The 26426-nt window shown below is 45.5% G+C and overlaps 1 protein-coding gene across 1 annotated transcript in view; it reads right to left on the minus strand.

Moving 5' to 3' along the window:
* FANK1 (fibronectin type III and ankyrin repeat domains 1) overlaps positions 1-26426 on the minus strand; it is a 1467952-nt gene that overhangs the window by 1217302 nt on the left and 224224 nt on the right. Inside the window, exon 2 of the mRNA XM_078643513.1 lies at positions 1091-1268. Within this exon, the coding sequence (XP_078499639.1) occupies positions 1091-1268 (178 nt within the window). The remainder of the gene's footprint in view (positions 1-1090; positions 1269-26426) is intronic.

A 26426-nucleotide genomic window follows, 5' to 3' on the forward strand; every position in this document is an offset into this window, starting at 1 on the left:
ATTAGAAATTAAAAATTTAATTTTTTTTGTAAATTAAAAACATTTATTTTTAAAACACTCCCCATCCTTATCCCCTAATAACCCAACATCCCGCTCCTAAAAAATTACTATAAATCCAAACTTTAAATACATTTCTGAAAAATTAAATTATAAATTATAAAAAAAATTCTAATTTCAAATCAATTAAAATTTAAAGTTAAAATATTTAATAGAAAATGTAAAAAGAAATATTTTTTAAAAACTCCCCGCCCTTATCTCCTAATAACCCAACATCCCGCTCCTAAAACATATCTTAAAATAAATTTTTAACAAAATTATTACATGTAATAATACAATTAAAATAATTACAAATATTCAAAAATAACTAATTCGATATTTACTAAATCGATATATTAAACATCCTATATATTTATTTTCGATATTATAGAAAAATGATATTATCAATTCGATATTTTATACTTCGATATTTATTACTTTAAAATTAAAACGATATTTATGACATCGATATTCTATCATTCGATATTATGGTAATATCGATATTTTTTCTTCGATATTACTTGCATTCGATATTAAAAATTCAATATTATGTCTAGTTACCTATGTTATATACGATGTCATTCTTCCATGTACTGTGATTCAATTTCTGCTGAAAATCAATAAAATATACATGGGAAAAAAGTATTTAACAACTTTACATAGAGAGAGAGTTTTGAGGTTCAATGATGGGCAGCGTTTTGGGGTTTGACTTGCTTTGATTATAGCCTTAAAAGAATGAATCAGCCTTTTCAGTGCTGGCAATGGCTTTAAATACCTTAATAAAAGCTATGCTGAATTCCACAATCTAGATCAACAAAATCAGTAATTACAGTGCTTTTCTTAGGGAGACAAGTATTAAAAGGTAATAAATATTCCCAAAATTATTTCTATGAATGTTTCTATAAAACCACTCTGGCAAACATAGGAATAAGAAAAAAATGTGCATTCAATATGAGGATATTTCTAGGATTTTGGTTATCAAGCTTCCATTTTTAAATGGGTAACTTGATATAAACCTAAACAACAAGTCTTAAAACGTTCAAAGTATACTTACGTATAAACAGTTGTATACCCTTTTGTTTTGGAATCCTCTTGCTCAATCAAAAATGTGACAGTTTCAGCGTTAGGTTCTCTCGGTCTCGACTTGCTTTCCAAATTCCAGAACAATTCAACACTGAAATGTGTTACCTGCCCCACCACAAGAGTAATTGGTCCGGTGATATTGTGATGATCTAAAAATACAATAAATATATATATATCTAAGTATACATATATGCAAACTTATTTTATAAAATATTTGACAAACAACAACATTAAAGAACAATGTTATGTTAAATAGTACAAATATCCAATAAATGTTAGGGGAATAAGTACACTGAGTGAGATCTTTCAATAGGCCTTCTGTCAAGAGCGGTTTAAACAGTAGAATTAATCGATATAACTTTAACCATACATTATAAACCAGGTAAATGGTGATGAAAATACACATCTGAAAATGGAATAGCTATTAAAAAGTGTGGCTAAGCGAAGAGAGCATTCAACGTCTTATACTCTGATTTATGTACTAGCTGGTAAAAGAAAACCAAAACAGATATGGGACCTGCAGACTGTGCTGTCCAAAATGTGATTTTTTTAAATTTCAGGTTAACTTGTATTTTTTTTTAAACTTGTTTTTATTGTTTTCAATCAAAATGAATACAAGAGCACACAGCAACATGGGTGTGGTGACATGTCAACTAAGCATTCAGATAGAACAATAAAAGGAACATATAGGGGCCGATTCCGATTCGGTAAACCAATCGTACGACCGATTCGAATCCATAGCCCTTTCCGTACGACTCGTACAATTCCGTCCGAATCACGTAGTACGATTCGTTTGAAAAATATACGACCGAATCTTTGCGAATCGTACAAAAAGCAAGGGAAAATCCATAAGACACGGACCCTCACAGTGAACCGCATGAATCGTAAACATGCTGTACGACCCGACAAGTACGATCTGGACCGGGGAATGAGAATGCGATTTGTACGGAAAATGTTGTGTATGAGCGATTCGTACAGAGAGCTACACAATCACATATGCACCATACCCCTGCAATCATGGGGTGTACACACCGTACCCCCCTATGCACCGTACGCCTGCAATCATAGGGTGTACGCACCGTACCCCTACGCACCATAATCCTGCAATCATGGGGTGTACGCACCGTACCCCTGCAATCATGGGGTGTACGCACCGTACCCGGGAGGGTCCGTTTCGTACGCAGTTCGAGTCGAAATCTGCTTTTCCGAACGTTTTGAGCTCCCGTAGAAAAAGAGTCGTACGGACTGTTGACGAGACAAATCGTATTTGCTGGGTCAGAAAATGCTGCTTCGATCCGTACGGACGACGCGTACTGCGTGTTCCGAATGCGATTCGTATGGATTTTTAAGTCGTATAGTCTTTCGTATGATTCGTACGGAGATCTGCTTTAGGTCCGAATCGTACTTCATCGTACGTAAGGGGACGTTTAAGGGTACGATTTGTACGGGAAATATGCGGCGCACGGCAATTCGTAAGGGATTTTACCGAATCGGAATCGGACCCATAATGTGGAGTTGGCACTGTGGTAAGCACCGCAGGCAATAAACAATGTTATACAATCAGTAGTATAAAGGATGTTGTTATGCATGCCCCCATACATCCTAATCATCATGCACATCCTCCATAGTCCCAACAGCATCCCATTGGCAGGGACTACCCTAATTCAGGGGTCCCTATGTGGATAGGTTGCTCTGGGGGAGTGGCCTTTTAATCTGAGATTCCTAGAAGAACCCTCCTCTACTACCATCCACCCCAGGAGATCCAGTTTAGGACAAGCCACTAATACCACATTTCATGCCGCCAGCATAGGTATCCACGTACCCCTCTATCCTCCTCCCTCTGATTCGCATCTCTCTAGCAGTCCATCCACTTATTCATTTCCTTCCACCACATGTACAGATCTGTGCCCCCAAACGATTTCCAGCTCACTGTCAGTGGCAGGTCTGTGAATTGATCTGTAACCTTGTGAGCAGGGAGCTCCGTTTGTGGAGACCCAGCAGGCACAGCTGGGGAGTAAAGTCAAAATATCTGTCCGAAGCCCCATGCATAACCCGCAGAACCATGTCCCAGTAGTGGGTGATCATGGGCAAGTCCACATCATGTGGTAGAAGCCCTTTGAGGCACAGCGGGGGCATGCCAAGGATGCTCCAGGGAACAAAGCGTGGATTTGCTGAGGGGTAAGATATGCTCCTTGCAAAATATAAAACTGAATTAATTTAAACCTCGTATTGTGCAACACTCTAGGAGTGTAGTTTAACGTCCTTCTCCAGGCCATTTTGACAAAAAAGAGGCATAGGTCTGCTACCCATCGCTGGTGTAGGGTAATCAAGTCTGCCCGAGCTCCCTTTAAAAGGTCTCTATAGAGAAGGGTAACTGCTCTCGTCTTCTGGGATATGAGGAATAAATACCGAAGGTATTCGTGTTTCGGAGATTTTGCGGATCATGCACACACTTTGCCAGTCAATGCCCCAAATAAAAGAAAGCGTCTAGCCGGAAGGTCATGGGATTCTCGCAGTTACAGGAAGGGGGTGCGTTCGCCCCAACATGTATAGGTTGCCTAATCTAGTAAAGCTAGCCTTGGTCCACACGTGTAGGCCCTCCCAGTACCCTGGTATGGGCTAGTATTTCGCAGTCAGCAAGGGAAGTTACGAAGTGTAAAGAGCTTTGATGCAAGTGTTTTGCAGTGCCATGTCCCAGACGTGCCTCGCCGTTTTAATCAGTATGTTCCCCTTATGTACCATTGAAGCAGGGCTAGGTTTAAGCAAGATATCGATCAGAAGATCCTGGGATGGTAGACCACGCTCGCCTTGATGCAAAGCGTTCCATAGATGGTAGCGCCATCTAGCCACCCATTGCATTTATGCAGACAGGTAGCAGATCTCAAGATCCGAGGCCGCAATTTCCCCCTCGTCCACTGGAAGCTGCAGTTATTTAACACCTGGAGGAGCCCCAATATAGAGTAAGTAAAATGCTATCCAGTTCCCGAAAGAACCTCCTGGGAACTCAGCAGGCAGAGCTGCTAATAATTAAAGAAAGCGTGGCAGTACAACCATTCTCGAGACCGCTATACAACCACTCACTGATAGGGGAGGGCATTCCAAAAGGTGACCGAGCGATGCAGCATGGTCAGAACCTTACCTCAATTCCCCTTGAATCGCAGTTCTGCAGTTCTATAAATCAGCTCAACCAGGTATTTAGTGGTGAGCTGCTCCCAACGCAGTGCAGGTGTGGCTTGCGCGTTCTGTGGTTCCTTGAGGTCAGGGTATAGCAGGTAGGCACTTGATTTATGTCAGGTGACAGAAAAGGCCTATATCCCCCCAAATGTGGAAAGGGCTGTAAGCATCCCTTCCCGATCAGACTCCTCCCTTTGCAAGTACAAGAGCATATCCTCCAAGTACAACTATATATATATATATATATATATATATATATATATATATATATATATATATATATATATATATATATATATATATATATATATATCAATCAAAGCTCCAAGGTTCCCACCTGTTGGAGACGCACTCTGACATCCACTGCAGCAACCTTCATGAGGTAAAAGCCGGATTGGCGGGCAGATCCAGTTTACAGCATGCCTGTCTATTCACGCCTGACCCGTTTGGTGCTCATTGCACTCTTCAGAGGCGCGACAGTCATGTCCATGGATGCCTCCACATTGAGACTCCGTGAAATTTCCGGGTAGTGCATCTCCCACGGCTGGGAGGTCGCGTATAAATCAAAGCTCCAAGGTTGCCACCTGTTGGCGACGCACTCTGACATCCACTGCAGCAATGGCCTCTATGTCAAAATGACATGTGTCGCGCATCTGAAGAGTGCAATGAGCACGAATCGCGTCAGGTGTGAACCGTGAAACTGGATCTGCCCGCCGATCCGGCTTTTACCTCATGAAGGTTGCTGCAGTGCATGTCAGAGAACTTCGGAGCTTTGATATATACATATATATATACATACATATATATACATACACATATATATATATATATACACACATTGTCCGTCACGATCTGCAACCCCCTATAATGCTTCCCCTGCCCTACAGTCAGCCCAAATGGCTCCAGAGCCAAGGAAAATATTAACAGCGAAAGTGGGCAGCCCTGTCTGGTACCTTGCTTGACCAGATATAGGGGCCGATTAGGATGGCGGACGGACTTGCGTCCGTCCGCCACCCCTGAGTAGGAGGGACCGTCCGCATGGGCAGCGGCGGTCCCTCCATGGCAATTAGGATGTGACCGCCAGGGTGGCGGTCACATCCTCTATTTTTAACATTGCGGCGGGTGCAGCTTCAAGCTGCACCCGCCGCAATGTTAAAAATGCATGTGTTGCATTTACATGCACAAAGCGGCAGGCACCGCACGGTGCCTGCTGCTTTGTGTACGCAAATGCAGGGGGGTACCATAGGTACCCCCCATGTGCACCCCCCACCCCCATTCACCCAGGGGGCCTGCAACGGGCCCCCAAAGTGAATGTCCGTATGCTTTTCCATGGCGGAAAAGCCGCCGTGGAAAAGCATATTTACACCAACATCATAATATGGCGGACGGTGTCTCATAGACACCGCCTGCCATGTTATAGCTTTTCCGCCGCGGTCGGAAGCCGACCGCGGCGGAAAAGCGGCGGACGGAATTCCAGACCCACCAGCCATCCTAATTTGGCGGTGGGTCTTAGGAGTCTCTGCCGCGGTTTTTCCGCATCCTCCAGGCCGGCGGACACTTCCGCCGGCCCGGAGGATGCGGAAATACCGCCATCCTAATCGGCCCCATAATGTATAAAAGACACGTCCACTCGACAAATTGGAGCCCGAAGCCCATCCCGAACAAGGTGGCATAGAGGAAATCCTAGCGGAGGGAGTCAAATGCCTTTTGCATAACCACCGATAGTGCTAGGCAATCCTGTGGGAAGTGTTCATGCATGTCCAGAACTTGGATAAATTGGCATATACTAGGCATAGTACTACGGGTAAGTACAAACCCCGTCTGGTTCAGGTGTATCAACAGTCCCAAGTGATGCGGAATGCGGTTTGTCAGTATCTTGCTTAGGATTTTGTAATCCATGTTAAGGATAGAATGGGGGATTTTTGTCTTTCTTGGGTAATAATACTATCACTGCATCGTACAGTGATGGCGGGAGCCTACACTGCACTAGAATCCTGTTGTAGACTTCCATCAGTTTCGGGAAAAGTGCAACCGAATATGTGGCATAGAACTTGTTGGGAAGCCTGTCTAACCCACGCTCCTTGCCCCATGCCATCTCCTTGATCGCACACTTCACCTCCCGAACAGTAAAAGCAACACCTATTCGCTCAGCCATTTCAGGGCTCAGGGCTCAGGGCCATGGAGGATGAGTCCACTATATACTGCAGCATATCCACCTCTGCAACAGCTGCACCCGTCCCAGACAATTTGCTATAATACTGGGTTAACACTCCATTAATCTCTATTTTTGAAAGCAGGCCTCCAAGGGATCCCAAATCTGAAGTATTGTGTGCCCCCTGTTTTCCTACCAGCATGCTGCCCAACTTATCCCTGTATGCTTGTGCCCACGCAATATATGCCCTATAAATAATCGTACTGTTTCAGACATTCCACAAAGGCAAAAAACTTTTCCCTTTCTTTCAGCGAATCTATGACATAATATCGACAGACAGAATATCTACATACAAAAATATCGACACAAAATATCGAAATCAAAAATATCGGAGTCATATCTTCATATAGGTAAGTACAAAAATATCAAAAAATTAATATCGTAGTACAAAAATATCGAAATTAAAAATATCGTTTTTTTAAATGTATTAATAATGTAAAAATAATTTAAAAATACATATATTTTACAAATATTAAATAAAAACATTAAAACATAATTAAAAAATTAAAACTAATACATATACATTTAAAATAAATTAAAAACTCTACATATAAATTAATATATATACGTACTCCACATATTGCAACAGTAGGAAAATCGTTGGATAGGGTAGGGGTAAAAATTACTATTCCCACTCCAGAGGGTGCAACAGTAGGGAAAGCGTTGGATAGCGTAGGGGTTTAAATTACTATTCCCACTCCAGAGGGTGCAACAGTAGGGAAAGCGTTGGATAGCGTAGGGGTAATAATTACTATTCCCACTCCAGAGGGTGCAACAGTAGGGAAAGCGTTGGATAGCGTAAGGGTTTAAATTACTATTCCCACTCTAGAGGATGCAACAGTAGGGAAAGCGTTGGATAGCGTAGGAGTAAAAATTACTATTCCCACTCCAGAGGGTGCAACAGTAGGGAAAGCGTTTGATACCGTAGGGGTAAAAATTACTATTCCCACTCCAGAGAGTGCAACAGTAGGGAAAACATTGGATAGCGTAGGGGTAAACATTACTATTACCACTCCACAACAGTAGGGAAAGCGTTGGATAGCGTAGGGGTAAAATTTACTATTCCCACTCCAGAGGGTGCAACAGTAGGGAAAGCGTTTGATACCGTAGGGGTAAAATTTACTATTCCCACTCCAGAGAGTGCAACAGTAGGGAAAGCGTTGGATTGCGTAGGGGTAAAAATTACTATTCCCACTCCAGAGGGTGCAACAGTAGGGAAAGCGTTGGATAGCGTAGGGGTAAAAATTACTATTCCCACTCCAGAGGGTGCAACAGTAGGAAAAGCGTTGGATAGCGTAGGGGTAACAATTACTATTCCCACTCCAGAGGGTGCAACAGTAGGGAAAGCGTTGGATAGCGTAGGGGTAAAAATTACTATTCCCACTCCAAAGGGTGCAACAGTAGGGAAAGCATTGGATAGCATGGGGGTAGAAATTAATTCCCACACTACTCCCCCTTTAACACACAACACACTACACATATAAAAAAGACAATTAATATAAATTTCAATTAATCAATTAATAACAATTAATATTACTAAATTGATGTAATTATAAATGAACTAAATAACACATATTAATTACTAATTAATTAACAATAAATACCAAAAAATAAATACAATCTCTTTAATTAATTACATTTAATTATATCACACCCTATCCCCCTATAAACACACAACCCACTACACATAAATAAATCACATCATTTAATCACTTAATAATTATTAATTACCAATTAATTATTATTTAACAATAACAAAAAATTAAATATATTAGCACATTAACTCTAAATAATGTAATTACATAATTAATATTTAATTACCAATTAATTATTAATTAACAATAACAACACATTAAATATACACATTAACGCTAAATAATTTAATTACATAATTAATATTATTTAATTACCAATTAATTATTAATTAACAATAACAATAAAGTAAATATATTAGCACATTAACTCTAATTAATTTAATTTACTAATTAAAATTATTTATTTCCCAATTAATTAATTAACAATAACAAAAAATTATATATATAAAAAATGACTCTAATTAATGTAAATAACTAATTCATATTAATTAATTACCAATTAATTAAAAAATATGTACAAACATATATTAATTAATTAACTAATTAATATTAATTCATTACCAATTAATTATTAATTAAAAATATTTACAAACATATATTAATTAATTAATTATTATTAAATTACTTCCCACCCTATTCCCCTATAAACCCACAACCCGCTCTGATACTAAAACGCAAAATGTAAACAAATTTACTAATTTTCAAACATACATTACAAAACATGTTTAACAAACATATAAACAAAATAATAAAATACATAACACTAAACAAAATTTCGATATTAGTAAATTTCGATATTAGTAACATACATACCTTAAAAAAATGATATTCTGTCTGTCGATATTTTGGACATCGATATTCTATAATATCGAAATTAAAACATCGATATTATTGTATATCGATATTTTAATTTCGATATTTTGTCTGCATACCCTTTCAGCAACCTGGTCCTGAGTTTGACTGCCTCTCCCAAGTCCGGGGGCAGATCTCCCAATATCCCCTCTTGCAGCTGAATGTCATCGTGCAGGTGGGTGCGCACACCCAATTTATTAGTAGTACAATGCCCCTGCACCACTACCTTGAGTTCCTCCCATTTCACCGCGAGAAAGGACATTGCTCCCATATTTTCCAACCAGTAATTACAAATTGCCTCTCCAAGTGACTTGCGAAATACCAGATCCTCCAGAAGGGTAGGTTCTAAAAGCTGCGATGCGACACCAGCCCTGCGAGGCGGCCATAGGTACGTGCAAAGTAATGGGTTGTGGTCAGAGTGTGTCCTCGCTTAGTACTCCACGTCCATCACTCGCTCAGTCATGGCATCACAACAGAAAAGTACATCTAGGCGCACCTCCAATCTGTGCAATCCAGTGAGGGAGGAATAAGCCTGTACTCTCGGATTGCGTGCCTGCCAGCAGTCGACTAACCTCCAGTGCTTCATCCACTGTCAAAAGGACCTTGCTATTTTATGTGTCAGGGATGCAGGTAGAGGAGGATATGACCTATCCAGGTGGGGATCCGCCACACAATTGAAGTACCGCCAATTATTTTCAGGTAATGCAGCACGGCCGTAAGCAAGGGTGTCAGGCAATTAGAAAACCATGTTGTTCGGTATTTAGGGCATACACATTCAGTAGTGCTATGTCTCTACCATACAATCTGTCCATCATCAACACATAACGTCCCTCGGGTTCCTTCATAGCCTTATGGAACTGGAAAGGCATTCAGGGTCTAATCCAGATCAGGGCCAACACGCAAATGCAGAGTAGGTGGTGTAGTAAAGTTGTCCCTTCCACCTCTTACAAAGAGTCCTGTCCTCACTGAGAATCATGTGGGGCTCCTGCAGAAATGCTATTTGTGAACCTATCTGTTTTATGTACGCTAGCACATTATACCACTTTGACAGCTTATTAAGTCCCAGCACATTCCAGGTGATCACTTGAATGCGGTCAGATATAGCTGCATTAATGTGCATGGGCCTGCGTTCAAGGCCCCTCCCTGCCAGTCGCCTAACCACAGTACCACCATCCAATCGCTCCCCAAAGTCCTATCCACCATGCCCACACCCAGAAAGAAACATAGCAGAAAAACATCAACTGATCAACTAAATACCCACAACACCCTCCCCGAACTGTGACATAGATACATCCTGTAAAAACATATATAGGCCATAGCCATAACCTAATGAACTATTAGAAGGGCCAACAAGTTCTGTTACAGAAAGTTCTTTAGGGTAGAGAGACTTGCCAGCCCAAAAAGTGTCCTCCCAGGTATTATCCAAGAGGGAATACCGAACAATGCTGGCTCCCCACCACACTCAGCTCCTCGCTAGTCCCACCATTTACAGAGTAGATCAAACAAGGACAAAAAAAAGCCCCATGAATATGTTAAATGTTGTATACTTGTAAAGCGCACAGCTGCCCCAGCAAAGGGGCGTCCCGGCGCTGTATACCGCTGGGGAACCCGTCCTGGCTTTCCCTGTGGGATGGTCCCTACTGGGAATCCCCAAAGTGGAGCCAGGCATCCCCGGCGTTGATGGGGCCGTTGTGGAGATTAGGCAAGCTAATGCCCAGAGTTGCCGAGTGGGACCCCAGGTTAGAGTAGGCACCGAGGCGAGAATTGTCGAGTTCGCTGACCCTGGTCCACGACCCTGCCGCGTCGGGAATTGAACCCTGGTCTCGGGCCGACTTCTGCTCCCGGGTCTGCCGCCTCTAACCAGTGAGCCACACCACTGTCCACAAAAACATATAGCGGCCCTGTTCCGCTAGGAGGAGATCAAATGAGGTAATCTGCTGTATCAGGTGTCACTCCCAGCAGGGTCTGAGGCGGTCCCCCTCTGTGATAGTGACCCAGGGAGGGAAGATCCATCTCCAGACCCTATGAGGCGGCCACCTCCACCACTCTAGTCTGTTCCACATCTACCTCTTGCTTGGTGGGTTGGGGTGCCCCACATTTGTGGGACCTCTGAAATTTCGGTAGCTGCATCCTTGGGCACTCGGGCGGTTGTGCTGTTGTTTTGTCAAAGAGTTTCAGCCACCCCCATGCTGCTGCGGGGTCAGCGAAGAAGTGAGTCTCACCTGTTGCCTGCACCCTCAAAAAACGGGAAAAACAATGCATTGAGCAGCCCCAGCTCTCGATGCCTCTTTATCACTGCAGTGAAGGATGCCCTCGGTTCTAAACCTAAATAGTGAAGTCGGGGTAAAGGGAAAACTTAGCATTCTCCACCGCAAAGGGGCCACAGCTTTGTGCTTGTTGCAAAAGGAAGACTCTCTCCCAGAAATGTAATAGCCGGCTATCGCTGGGCTAGCAGGGCCCCCGGCAAGGGTGGTCGAGCGGGAACTCTATGTGTGCGCTCTAGTGTATAGAACAGGGACAAATATTCTGGGCCACAAATTCCCATAGCCAATCCTCCAAGAATCCAAGCATGGACTCACCCTCCACTATTTCGGAGAGGCTAACAATCCTGATGTTGTTACAGCGTGCCTTCCCCTCCTGGTCTTAAACCCTGGCCTCATGTCGGTGTGTGTCTCTAAATTGGTGAGCCGGTGATCCATGTTCGCCGATTCTGGTATTAGGTTCGGAACCGTAGTCTCAAGGGTAGACACCTGTGCCAACATCTTTTTCGAAGGCCCAACTCTACCGCTATTGAGTCGATCTTGTCCTCCAGTCGCTCACCAGGCATCAATTGTCGTCATTAGCTTATCAAGCTTGTCATCAAGTTGAGAGGTCATTCCTCCCTCGATGCCTTGCTTGAACCCGTCTGAGGGGCACCCTTTGACGTGTTGTTTTTCAGTCGCTGTGACCGGCCCATGTTGCAGTGGGACAAGGGGAGGTAGTCCACAACTAACAACTGCAGTCAGAGTATAACCGCATACAGCGCTGCTACTGCTTCGGTATTGAGTGGTAAGTCAACGGGGGAAGGTACAGTCCTTGAGAGGGAAGAGGGAGGCGCTCAACATGCAACATTAGTAGGACTGTCCCCTTTGCCCTCCAATCCTGTGGTCTTCAGGCACCCATCCAAATCCTGTCCGCATGCACCTTGGGGCCCTCCCCCACTCCACACAGGGCAGACAAGGTTGTCGTGGAATGACTCCTACCCTGGTAGAATAAGCGGTTTGATGGTGGCCTCTGGCGAAGTTGTCACTCCCGCACAGCTTCAGCCAACGCAGCGTGTATGTTCATCCGTCCTATATTCCGGCAATGTGCAAAGGCAGCGGGGAGTACACGACCAACAACAAGTGCAGTACGTGGGGAGTTCGGGGGATAAGCAGATGAGATGGGGTCCCCAATACCCCAACAGGTCCCCAAGCGCTGTGCTCCACAATCTAAAGTACCTTCAATGCTGGGGCCACTAGTCAGGCTCCAGCTAGCCCCGCACATTGCTGGAATCCCCCAAAATGGCAGGGCTCCGCTGTCTGGTTGATCCTTTGCTGGTTAATTGCTTAAACAAGAAAGCAGGGCAGCAGGTTCCAATACCGGAGAGGAGGGGAGGCAGGGGAAGTACCAATGGTGGCCCCCACAAAGGGCAGTCTCCTCACAGTCTGCTCAGATTTTGCACCCAATGTGGTGAGGGCAGTGAGCTTTTCAGGCACTGCTGTGTGCATCTTATCTTGGGGCTGCTATCTTGTTTTGGCAGGCGGCCTGATCACCCTTAATGCAGTGCGGTTGCACCCTCAGGCTTTATGTGCCATCAACCTTTAGCTGGACCCAGCGCTCCATCCAATTCTTAAACAGGGCAAGTTCAAACTCCTCTGTCTGCCTAGGCGCCCCCTGAAAAAGGAAGCGGGGCCATGGGACTCCAGCGTGGATAAGAGTAAGTGGGAGGGGCCACCGGGCTCTACAATGCAGGCGGCAACAAATGGAAGGGATGGAGAGTCTCAGCCCCACTAAGTGTAATCTTCCCACTGTCCGCCTGGGCGTTGCGGCCGTGGTGGTAGCAGTCTAGTGAGCAGCGGGTGCATCTTTGTTCACATCGGAGCTGCCAACCTAGTTCGACAGGCAGCTCCGAGTCTCCTTGGCGCATTATGGTCGGCATCGGCAGTCTGGTCCACCTAGTTGGATGCACTGTGTGCCCTCAGGTCTACAGCAGGCAGGGCCCCTGCTGCAGGTTGTTTCAGGCAGCCGTAGGGGCCATGAGGGGCTGGGCATGTTCAAGGCAGCTGGATAGCTCTTCAGCGGCGCTGCCTACAGAATAGCGGCAAGCTCCGCCCCCTTCGCAGGTTAACCTGTAAAGCATCACAATAATAGGAGTTCATCCAATTCTCTTTCGAGTTCAAGCCCTTTCTAACAGAATGAAACTTAGAAATGTACCACTGTCTTTATTGTTTCGCTTAGGTTCAAGGGTACAGCCTCTTCTATTACCTGTGATCTTTTCAAGGATGGACAAGCGAATGGTTATGTTTCACCACTGTATAGTATTTAACAAGTGGGGCATTAGTATAATTGTTTTTTAATGTTGATTTACGTTCTGTGTTGACGCTCACACTGTGATAAATTTGAGGAACAGATCATATTCGAAAAGAAATTGGTTTCTACTATGTTTTGTTTTAATTGATTTCTACAAATTAGTTCGAATCAATGACATATGTAATTGCCTTGTACTTTTTTTCTCCTTCAAAATATTGTATTCATGTAGTCTTTGTGTATTTTTCATGGTTTATTTTTATTTGTAATGAAATTTTAACTCATGAAATAATTGTAAAAGCTTTTGACATACTGATTGAAATTTTTTTTAAATTACATTTGGAGATACAAAGTTTTTATTTATTGAGCAGCATTTAACTCATTTAAGACTGGAGGTATGAATGTTCTGTGACTGGGTGTCTGCATATTCAGTTGACGGAATACAAATGGTTTCCAAAGAGAGCTATTTACGACTAGAGAGTCCATGGATGAAAGCCTGAAGCTCTTTAACACGCCATACTAAATTGATGGCTCGTACAAACAGGACAGGGTTGCTACAGGGATTTTGCATTACAAGGGTTAAAAAACAGTTCTGCGATGGAGTTCCCCATCTTTGGAAGACAAATCAGAGTCTATTGCTGGTCTCCCTACCACAGCAGCTATGGGTTGTTAGTATGCTTTAGAGCATCTATCCAGCCTTTGCACAATCTGGGCATGAGCTCCACCTGTAGAGCAACATTGTGATTTAAGGCAAAGAGTCATAGAGACTGTGATTCTACTGAGAGGAGGAGCGATCTTGTTTCTCTTTGATAAAAAATCTAAAACTAAGTCACATTGTCTGTTGTTATCATGACATGAGAGTTTTTGATTTAAGACTGAAAGGCTTTTAGGGCTACCTGATCCAAAAGCAATCGTTTGGATCAGTAGTGGCTTGGAAAGGGTTCCTGAATCTGCATGGCTCATATTTTCACGAACAGGTTCATTTGTCAGGAAGAATTGAAGTTCTTGCACTCACAGATCTTCAGGAACTTGTATTGAATATGGAAGCAAAATCATTCTGCAGCTATTTGTACATCTGTATCTGATTGTGCAGAGTGAATATAAGAGGTGACCCCTGGGCGATGGTTCGGATTTACCTCCCACCTATAATTCATAAGTATTCTTGTAGATCTTGAAGCATAGCTCTGATCTTAAAAATCGTTTTGGTGTTTTTTTCAAATATACAACCTTAATGAAACTTTATGGGGATATAATTCTTCTGTTTTTATTTTTTTTATTTTCCATGGCCTAACATTATGCCTAGGAGCTTTCTCAAGTCTAAGAGAAAATTAAAGAAAATACAAGTAAAGAGCAAGTTACCTTCTGTAACACTATTTGTGGTTGCTAGGAATGAGGTTTCTGGTTGTCAGATGCAACCTGTACAAACAGGAACCACCACTCTAGTCAGGGTAAGTGTAGTACACAGTAAGTTTATCTGTGCTCGCCCTTAGGTAGCGTGGCTCAGAGCAATCAGGCTAAACTAAAGAGGCAATGTGTACACTATTTGTGCACACACACGGAAGTAACACAGCGAAAACAACACTAAAGTACTCCACACCAGTTTAGAAAAGTAGCTAATATTTATAACACAAGACCAAAACAGCAACAATTCAACATACACCAGTCAAGATATAAATCCTTCAAAATTAAATGCAGTTCTGGGGCTATCTGATCGCGCTTGACCAAGACAAATCCACAGGTTCTGTCCAATCGCGATGCAGTGCGGGCCGGCTACTGGAGTTGCACAGACCCTGGTACAGTACAATGGATGCGTCAAAAAGTCCAAGACGGTCCGATGCACACAGGAGGTGAGGCGTCACGAAGGCATGTGATGCATCGGGTCCTTACTGCTATGCAGGTGGTTGGTGCTCGAGGACAATGCGCTGTGCATAGGAGGTAAGGCGACACTGTAGCAAAGTGATGTGCTTGTTCCAGGAGGCGGTGCAGGGTCATTGTCCCGCTAACAACCGTGGATGATGTGGGTAGAAGGGGAGGTGATGCATCGGTTGCAGTTGTGAGACCTCGGGTATTAAGGGCAACGAGGTGTCGATGTCAAAGTGAGGTGCGTCGATTCCATTGCATTTATGTTACACCACCAGGCTGCAGGCGCTGCGTTGGAGTTGGAGCGATGCGTCACAGACTTCGGTGAAGCAGTGCTCGAGACTCACGCAGCGGTGGTTCTTCGGAGGTGCTGCAGCACTGTCGGGGTTTGCGTTGCAAGTCGTGGTCGTTGCGTCGCGTACTCTGCGAGCAGGGACCATGGCTTCGGGCAGGGAGAAGAGATATGTCGATATCACAGAGATGCGCCGGTTTCGAAGTGACACTTGGATTCAATACATCAATTTCTTTATTGCAGCACAAGATTCAACGCTAAGGGTCCAGGACTGGGTTTGGCACCACTTGCCAGGTCAGGATTCACAGCAGAGGAGCCCAGGTGCTGGCAGAGAGATGCAAGTGAAGTATTTGATGGTCCAGAGACTTCCAACAGTAGGCAAGCTCAACTCAAGCACTTGGAGAAACCTTAGAAAGCAGGACGCAGAGAGCAAAGTCCAGTCCTCTCACTTCTAGGCAAGAAGCAGCAGACAGCAGCCCAACACAGCAAAGCAAACAGCATAATGGCAGTCCAAGACCTCTTCTTCCTGGCAGAATGTCCTCAGTCCAGAAGTGTTCCGAGTATATGGTGTCAGTGGTCCAGTACTTATATCCATTTTAGCATTTGAAGTAGGTAGACTTCAAAGAAAGGAATTTGTAGTGCACAAGATCCTGCCCTGGCACCAGACACACTATAAGGAGTACACAGCTGTTTGTGTGGGAACAGGCACAGCCCTATTCAGATGCAAGTGTCAACTCCTCCTACTCTAGCTCAGGAAGTCAAGTCAAGTCAAGTCAGAGAGATTTATATAGCGCACTACATACCCAGAGGGTCTCAAGGTGCTTAGAAAGGGGAGGGGGATTACTTGTCAAATATCCACGTTTTAAGTTGCTTTCTGAATGCTAGGTGGTTCTGGGTAAGGCGAAGGTAAGCGGGGAGTGAGTTCCATGTTTTAGCAGCTAGGTATGAGAAGGATCTGCCTCCCATGGTGGTCTTTTTGATGCGAGGTACCGTGGCGAGGGCTTGGCTGGAAGAACGTAGTTGGCGGGAGGGGGTGTAGAAGGACAGTCGTGAGTTGAGGCATTCTGGTCCGATGTCGTAGAGTGATTTGTGTGCGTGGGTTAGCAGTCGGAAAGTGATCCTCTTATTGACGGGTAGCCAATGGAGGTCTTTAAGGTGACCAGAGATGTGTTCGTTGCGTGGGATGTCTAATATGATCCTGGCTGAGGTGTTTTGGATTCGTTGGAGTTTCTTCTGGAGTATAGCGGTAGTGCCTGCGTAGAGGGTGTTTCCGTAGTCCAGTCGGCTCGTGACCAGAGCATGGGTGACTGTTTTCCTTGTTTCGGAGGGGATCCAGCGAAATGTTTTTCTGAGCATGCGAAGAATGTTGAAGCAGGAAGAGGATACGGCGCTGACTTGTCTGTTCATAGATAGTGAAGAATCCAGGATGACGCCTAGGTTCCGTGCGTGGTCTGTCGGGATGGGTGCTTTTCCGAGGGCTTCCGGCCACCAGGAGTCGTCCCATGCAGAGGGGGATGTACCTAAGATGAGGACTTCTGTTTTATCTGAGTTCAGTTTCAGACGGCTTTGTTTCATCCATTCGGCAACTTCTTTCATTCCTGCGTGTAGGTTAGTTTTGGCGGTGCTGGGGTCTTTGGTGAGAGAAAGGATTAGTTGAGTGTCATCCGCGTAAGAGATGATGTTGAGGTTGTGTTGGCGGGCGATGGCCGCGAGGGGGCTCATGTATACGTTGAAGAGGGTGGGGCTGAGTGAGGATCCTTGTGGTACGCCACAGATGACTTCAGTGGCCTCGGACTTGAAAGGTGGGAGGCGGACTCTCTGGGTTCTTCCGGAGAGGAACGAGGTGATCCATTCAAGTGCTTTTCCTTGGATTCCGATGTTATTGAGGCGTTGTAAAAGGGTGCTGTGGCAGACTGTGTCGAAGGCTGCGGAGAGGTCGAGGAGGATGAGGGCGACTGTGTCTCCATTGTCCAGTAGAGTTCGAATGTCGTCTGTTGCTGCGATGAGGGCGGTCTCAGTGCTGTGTTTTGCTCGGAAGCCGGATTGTGAGGAGTCGAGGGATTTGTTGGCTTCGAGGAAGGCGGCGAGCTGGTTGTTGACAGCTTTCTCGATGACTTTGGCCGGGAATGGAAGGAGCGAGATGGGGCGGTAGTTTTTGAGTTCGGTGGGGTCCGCTGTGGGGTTTTTCAGAAGGGCGGTGAGTTCAGCGTGTTTCCAGTCTTCCGGGAAGGTGGCGGAGTTGAAGGAGCAGTTGATGACGTCTCGGAGGTGCGGTGCTATGACGGAGTCTGCTTTGTTGAAGATGTGGTGAGGACATGGGTCTGTGGGGGATCCTGAGTGGATGGAATTCATCAGGCGGATTGTGTCTTCAGTGGAGATTGGGTTCCAGTTGTTAAGGGTATTCACGGGGGGAGAATGTTCAGCAAATTGTAGGGTGGGTTGGTTTCCGGGTAGGTTGTCGAAGCTGTTGTGGATGTCTGCAATCTTGTTGTGGAAGAATGAGGCTAGGGAGTCGCAGAGGGCTTGAGAGGGGGTGATGTCATTGGAGTTGGCCGAGGGATTGGAAAATTCCTTGACGATGTTGAAAAGTTCCTTGCTGTTGTGGGCGTTGTTGTCAAGTCGATCCTTGAATGCTGTTTTCTTGGCCTTTCGGATTAGTTGGTGGTGAGTGCGGGTGGCGTTTTTGAAGGCGTCCTTGGTGCTAGTGGTTGGGTCTTTTTTCCAGGCCTTTTCGAGGGAGCGGCAGAGTTTCTTGGACTTCTTAAGATCATCGTTGAACCATGAGGCCTTTTTGCTGCCAGGTTTGCTTTGACGTTTTTTCAGTGGTGCTAAGGTGTCGGCGGTGTTGGATAACCATAGGGTGAGGTTGGTGGCGGCTTGGTCGGGGTTTGAGGAGTGGGCTGGGGCGTTAAGAAGGAGTGAGGCGGTAATCTGGTCCGTGGTGATTTTGTTCCAGTTTCTTTGCAGAGTTGGTTGGAGGTGGTTGGTGGGTTTCGGCTTGTTGTAGGTGAAGTGAACGCAGCTATGGTCAGTCCAGAGGAGATCCGTAGTGTGGCTGAAGGAGACATGATTGCTGGAGGTGAAGACGGGGTCGAGTGTGTGACCTGCGATGTGGGTGGGGGAATTGACTAGTTGTTTAAGTCCGAGGTTGGCGAGGTTGTCTAAGAGGGTGGCGGTGTTGCGGTCGTTGATCTTTTCGAGGTGAAAGTTGAGGTCTCCCAGAAGGATGTAGTCTTTAGAGGGGAGTGCGTGCGGAGTGATGAAGTCCGTGATGTCTTCACTGAATTTTGCGCGGGGTCCTGGTGGTCTGTAGAGGAGGGTGCCTCTGAGTGTGGTCTTGGGGTCGATGTGGATCTGGAAGTGAAGGTGTTCGGAGTTGGCGAGATTGGCGTCAGAGCTGGTTGATATGCGGATTGATTTCTTATGGACGATAGCGATTCCTCCTCCTGTGCCGGTACGGTCCTTGCGAGTGATCTTATAGTCTTCGGGGATGGCAATGGTGATGTCTGGGGCGGAGGAGGCGTTCATCCAAGTTTCTGTTAGGAAGGCGACGTCTGGAGAGATGGTATCTAGTAGATTCCATAGGTCAATGGCGTGTCTGTGGACCGATCGGGTGTTGAGAAGGATGCACTGTAGGTGGTTGGGCTCGAGAGTCTGTGGTGGGATCGTAGCGGAGATGTTGTCGGTGCCGCTGAATTTGCAGGAGTAGCATGAGAAAGGTCCAGCCTGGTGATGGGCCATCAGGATATGCAAGGCACACCTCAGCTCCCTTTGTGTCACTGTCTAGAGTGAATTTACCAAGCCCAGCAGTCACCCTGACCCAGGCGAGTATTATAGGGGCATGCAGAGCCACAGAATGGTAAATTAAGAAAATTACAACTTTCTAAATCTATTAGTCCTTTTAATTGTGGTATTTTTGTAAATGTATTTCACTGCCAGTATGAACATGGATATGATCAATTTAATGTAGGTTTGTTTTCTTTTTCTGTTTTCCTTTTTCCTTCTTATACCAGCAGGATTTAATTGTTTTGTCAACTCAAGTGTGTTCACACCATCTTTAATGTGTTATAATTAATTTGTTAAAATGTATCGTAATTGTAATTATGTATAATGGTTGGATTTGGAGTTATTTTTCTCCAGTCCAACAAGACTCTGATTGACTTCTATTCATCTATTAACCTTGTGTGCCTTACCTTTTTTTCTTCTCTTTCCCACCCGCCACAATCCCCCGGAGTACCTGGTTTCCCCTTGCATTCCCATGTTACACATGGTCTAGCTTTCTTGCCACCTCATGGGCCTTTTCCTTTCTGTCCAACCCCACGTCTCCCAGCGCGAGCCACACCACATTGACAGTGAACCACCCTACTGGGAAGCACTCTCCCTGCTAGGAGGCTACCTTTTAGATTAATTTCCACAGTGTTTGCACTGGCAGGCGAGACCCTCTGTGTGTATGACTGGCTGCAGGCGGCGTCTTATATGGCCTTCACCTTCCCTTTTCTTCCCGCCATGTCCCCTATGCTCCCTCAACGCCGCCCCGGACTTGCACTGGCACGCCTGCCCGACAGTCCAGCTCAGTGGCAGCTTTTAATCTGCGCTGCGCACGGTGCTAGCAGTACAAGCGCGACCAGCTTCATGCTTGTAATTGCTGGGGAGGTTAATCTCACTTTGCCTAAACGCCTTTAGGTCTCCGCAAGCACCCATGCAGGCCTTAATCCTTAATCTCGCTCCACCACGGAATCCTTGTGGGCATTTCTTCCTTGTGCCAGTGTGACTTTGCACTCATCCAGGCTTCTCAGGTACTATTGACACCTTGATTGTAATGATTTTGATTTATGCCTTCTTGCTTTCTTCACTTGCGCCCTTTTTCTCTGATTAGGTTCAATTTGGAATCGGGCTGACTAATCCCCAGATGGCCATCTCCCCCGATTTACTTCTTCTAATACTCACTGGAAGCCAAGCTCCGGCTGAGCCTTCTTGGCCCCCTTTTGCCCCTTTCCACCACCCTCTTGATAAATCAACTTCTCCCAGTTGATACCCACCCTGTCCCTCCCACGCTGTCTTTTAATTCTTTCCCATTGTTCAAGGATCCCTCCCCGGAACCTCTTTAATTCACCTCAATGCTACTCACTGACCCCTACCAATCGGGATCTACCGATCCGGATGTTATACCAGTCCAGGTAGTTCATCCCTTGACTCATCTCTTGTCTCATTATCCCTCTCTCCCAGTACCACTGTCCTGATTTCCTTCTCCTCCTTTTCATTTCTACAGCAGTCTCAAAATAACTCCTGTAATCTCGTCCTGATGATGACGTGAAACTGCCCAGGTCGAAACTCTGTCGACAAAGCACAGCATTCCTACGGCTTCTTAGGCCCATAGCATGTCTCACACTGATTATAGCCCCACTGCTGATGCTATGTACCATTTTTAATTACACCTTATCGCGTGCCTCACTGCGCCTTTCACCTTTTACAATCACTATGTCTGCATCTTTCTGATTATACAGCCACGGCCAGTAGTGGGAGTACCTGTTTGGCAGTGACGTGGGGAGGGGGAGGGGCAGGGTGCGGGGTAGTAATGTGTGGATTATGGAGATTTACAGGTAGGTAAACATATAAATAAATAAAACAAATTTTGTTCCGTGCACTGCATCACCAAATGCGATGCAGTGCGCACAAAGAAATTTGTTTTATTTATTTATATGTTTCCTTACCTGTAAAGCTCCATAATCCATACATTACCACCCCCCCCCCCACCCTGCCCCTCCCCCTCCCCACGTCACCGCCCGGCAGGTACTCCCACTACCAGCCGCGGCTGTGATTATACCTACATTGAAGAAAGAGTATTGCTGTTTTAAATTAATGTTGTCCCGCAACGACATCTAATACAGATAGTGATACTCAATTTTGGTGTCTCTTCCCTGTTTTTTGTCTCCCTTATGTAATTATTTACTTTTGTTTAATTGTCATTCACATACTACCTGTTGAGACGTTGTTGTTTGCTACTATCTTACTCAGGTCGCAACTGGGTTTACGAGATCTCCTCCGGTTGTTTTTTTCTGTAACTTTCTAAAGGTGACATTTTCATACCTGAAATTTAAAAACCAACTTCACTAAAAGATGTGTTTTTAAATTGTGAGTCCAGAGACACCCAACTCCAATTTTCTATTGGCTCCCAATTGGAAGATACACTTGTAAAGCGTTACAAGGAAGATTGAATGGTAACCTGTGGAAGAGATAAGCCTTGTTGTAGTGAAAAACGAATTTAGCAGTTTTTCACTATCAAGACATGTAAAACTCAAAGGTACATGTCCTACGTTTTAAATACACTGCAACCTGCCCATGGGGCTTACTAGGGCCTACCTTAGAGGTGCCTTACATGTACTAAAATGGAAGGTTTGGACCTGGCAAGTAGGTTGCCAGTCTACATGGCAGTTAATAACTGTGCCCGCAGGCCCTGCAATGGTAGTCCTGAGACAAGATTGAAGGGCTACTCATGTGGATGGCACAATCAGTGCTGCAGGCCCACTAGTACCATTTGATTTACAGACCCTTCGCACACAGTGCACTGTAATAGGGACAACCCAAACATACCATGTTTCAGAGGCGAGAGCATATGCACTTTAACACTGATTAGCATTGGTAAGGTGCACCGAGTCCTAAAGCCAACAAAAGAAGGTCAGAAAAACAGGAGGAGGAAGGCAAACGGTTTGGGGATAGCCCTGCAAAAAGGGCCAGGTCCAACAGTGGTGGATAATCTAACTGCAGATTCCTCATCTGTACAACACTTTCCATGCACTAGCTAAATCTGGAAATTCTTCATAGCAGTGCTTTCAATTGCCGCTAGGTGGTACTGTAGGGCTTCGCATTGGCTTTGTTTCACACCCGGAAGTGACACAGAAGAGCTGCATACAAGCATTACTCCTGCGTTACAACGCCAGTTTCTTGCTTGATCCTTTCGGCGCCCCCAGACACAGAGCACAAAACAAGTGGAGGTACAGGTCAGCAGATTTCTAATTTGGGACCTTTTACGATGGTAAAATGAGACCACTCCACTAAACAGGCAAGTGGAAGGGCAGTGAGGAATCTGCGGTGAGAGTGAGTAGCCATCCAAAAGGGTGTTACAGAAGCTAAGTAACTTGTTCTTCTGATGGAAACTTCTAATCACAGGTTGCTCACCTTTAGGATAGATATCAAAGCAGTACCCAGCAAATGTGAAAGGTCTGTGGAGTGCAGTCCAAAAAGTACTGCAAAAAAGAAAGGGTAAAAAGCCCTTATTTTCGTTCTTGGGTGTCAAGGCAGAGGTGCTTCAGGAACGTGTGCATCAACACCAATGTCGCAGTATGAGAGATGTCAAGGACAGGCACTCAGTCTGCAGACTTGGTCCTGATAGAATGGGCCCTCGTGTCATCTGAGGTCTGCGTTTTGGCCAACGAAGCAGATCTTAATGCAAAGCACTATCCGCCTTGACAGAGTCCTTTTCTGCATCACCTTACCATTCTATGCCCCAGAACCCCAACAAAAAGCTGATCGACCAGCCAATGATCTTTAATGCAATCGATGCAAAAGCTGAATGCTCTTTTGGGTCTAAACGATGAAGTCTTCCCTCCTCGTTTGAGCGATGAGACAGAGCAAGGAACTTTGGGAGGGGGATGGATTACCCAACGCAAAAAGGTGTTACCAATTTTGGCAAGAAGGCCGCCCTGATCTTCATCAACCAATTGCCTGGAAAAAAGGTGGCATAGGTCAATTGCACAGAGAGAGTCTGGAGCTCACTCACTCGACAAGCTGACGTGATCATGACAAGGAAGACCGTCTTTAGGATCAGAAGCCACAACGAGCAACAGTACATCAACTAAGAGGGAGTACACATAAGAAAAGTCAGAACCAAATTAAGGTCCCATTGCGACATCACAAACAGATTGGGAGGGAACAGTTGTGTGTTAAACCTTAAAGAAACTTCATCACAAAAGGCCATTTAAACAAGGGCAGTTATTCTGGTAAACGCAGAAAGGCTGAAAGCACAGTTAAATTACCTTTATTGATTCCCAATGCAAAGCCATCCTGGGTCAAAGACAAAACAAAATAGAAAATATTCAACGGTTTGGCTTGCAATGGGTTTGACCCGCAAACTCAACAAAGAGCCACACACCTGTTCCAGTGCCCTGCATAAATAGACTTAACGGAAGGTGGGCTGGCTGCAAAGATGACATCCACTGCCTTGGGAGGAAGATCGAATGCCGTCAACTGCTGCAGATCAATCTCCATTCATGGAGGTGTAGATTGTGCTGGTTCGGGTACAGAACCCTGCTGCTGCGTCAGAAGATCCTCCAAAAGTGATAGCCCGATTACAAGGCAGAACAATACATGATCAAAAGGTTCAGGCATCACACTCTCCTGGCCCAATGCATGGCCGCTCCTCAGTTTCTTCAGATTTCTGGCAGGAGAGGCAGTGATGGAAGAGCAGAAAGGAGTCCTGTGTTCCACTGCAGACTAAATATATCTAATCGGACAGCCTTTACAGGAAACTCACTGTGCAAAAGTTTGGACACTGCGCACTTGACAGTGGCAAAAGAGATCTAGCCCTGAGTTCTCTCCACTGGTAGAAGTCCCCTGTGTCACCTCAGGTGCAACAATTCGTGATCCACCAGGCACTGCCGGCTGAGCTCATCCATCCTGACATTCAAGGATCTTCCCAGGTGGCTCACTATCTGGGAGATGTCCCAACGTTCCAACCACCTTCACAGGTACAGAGACTCTTGACACATGACCCTTCTCAGCCATGCTTCTTGCAAGAAGGCTTGGCTGTGGTGATATCTATGATCAGTACCAGCCTCCTTTTGATAGATGGTAGAAAGGCCTACAGTGCCAGATAAATGGCCCAGAACTCTAACAGAATCATATGGAGCTGGGTTTCCGCTGCAAATCAGAGTCCTCATATCTTCACCATTCTCAGATGACCTTCCCAGCTCAGCAGTGGCGCATATGTCACAACCATTAGCTCTAGGTGCGGAAGGGAGAAGGGTCTGTAAATAGGCAGGTTGCAGTTGAGTAGACAACATTGCAGATGCTGTGCAATCTCCTCTGAAACCTAGATGACATCCAACAGGTTTCCTTGCTGCTGGGAATTCAGATCCCACTAAAGAGCTTGCATATGCCACCTGGCTAAATTGACAAGCAGGATGCATGAGGCTAACATGTCAAGAAGGCTCAGAGCTGCTTTCAGAGATATCCAGGACTGCGGCCGAAACACCAGGATCATTACCCAAATTTCCTGGACTCATTACGATGGAGGAAAGGATTTGAACTGGACCATTGATCAAGAACCCCAATGAAGTCAGGAAAAGCACCACTGTCTGGAGGTGGTCTACAACTGACTGAGGCAAGCATACTTTCAACAGCCTTTCACTGAGGTAGGGGAAAACTGGTATCCCCAACATCCGAAGACAGACAGCAACCACCACAATCACTTTCATGAACACCCAAGGGGCCTTGGTAAGGCCAAAGGGGATCACAGCAAAGTGAAAATGCTCATGGCCAACCTTGAACTGCAGGTACAATCTGTGGAAATGAAGAACTGGTACATGAAAGGACATGTCCTACAAGTCCAAGACTACCACTCAGTAGCCAGAATCCAAGGCAGACAGAACCTGGACCAGTGTCAGTATTTCGAATTTGTCCTTCCACACAAAGGCATAACGGAGGCAAAGGTCTAATACAGCATGAAGAAATAGCAGGAGTAACAACACATATTTCTAGGCCAGAACCTTCTTGATGGCCCCTCTGAACAGTAGAGCTAGCACCTCTTGAAGTAAAGTGGATAGGTCCTCCTCTGAAAGCTGCTATGATGTGGGAGGATACTGTGGCAGGTCTGAAAGGAACAGAGTGGCATAGCCATGCAGAACCATGTGCGGGCCTCATCTCAGATGTAATGGATTGCCACCCAGGGAGAAAGTTTCGTATCCTGCCTCCTGCGGGGCGATTGTGTGCCTCTAAAGGGAAACTAAATCTGCGTGGATGCTGATGCAACAGTGCAGCAAATGGCCATGTCTGAACTGGGGTGGCTGAGTGAGCTAAAGAATGGTGATGGATTAAACCCAGATCAGTTGACTGGGGGTGAGTGTTTGATTAGCTCAAACGCTCCGTCCATCATCCCCTTTTGTATCGCTTTGTTCGCCCTAAGTGTGGCAGGGTATGCTCAGACGTGAGTCCCTTGCTCACTTGGCCACTGGATTCAAGATAGCTTGGCTGATGAGGATTATGAATCCGAAAGCGGTCCCAGGATGCTGGTTTCCGGTCCAGGGAAGACATGGCTTGGCAGTTCGGGCTGGACTGTTCCCATGAGGCACAGGGTCAGACTGATTTGCATATGGCCATGTCTGAACTGGGGTGGCTGAGTGAGCTAAAGAATGGTGATGGATTAAACCCAGATCAGTTGACTGGGGGTGAGTGTTTGATTTGCTCAAACGCTCCGTCCATCATCCCCTTTTGTATCGCAACAGTGGAGCAAGACTGGCAAAATCGATGTCCCTGGTGACCTGTTCATTGCCTGCCTGATCCATATCCCTGGCCATGAAAGTACGGGGTTGACTGCCGGGGGGAGGGAGGGGGCAATGGGCTTCGGCATTGCTGGTATGACAACTCTCTGGACGAGTCTCAGAAGGTTGAAACTGATGCAGAAATTGTCTGAAAGGAGTAGAGAGGTCAAAAGAAGGCATCGCCATGACCTAAACTTCCTTAAAGTGTTTTAAGACAGAGTAAAAAATGTTGTTGAATA

The sequence above is a fragment of the Lissotriton helveticus genome, chromosome 5_1 (genome assembly GCF_964261635.1).
Source record: "Lissotriton helveticus chromosome 5_1, aLisHel1.1, whole genome shotgun sequence".
In the NCBI taxonomy this organism is placed as follows: domain Eukaryota; kingdom Metazoa; phylum Chordata; class Amphibia; order Caudata; family Salamandridae; genus Lissotriton; species Lissotriton helveticus.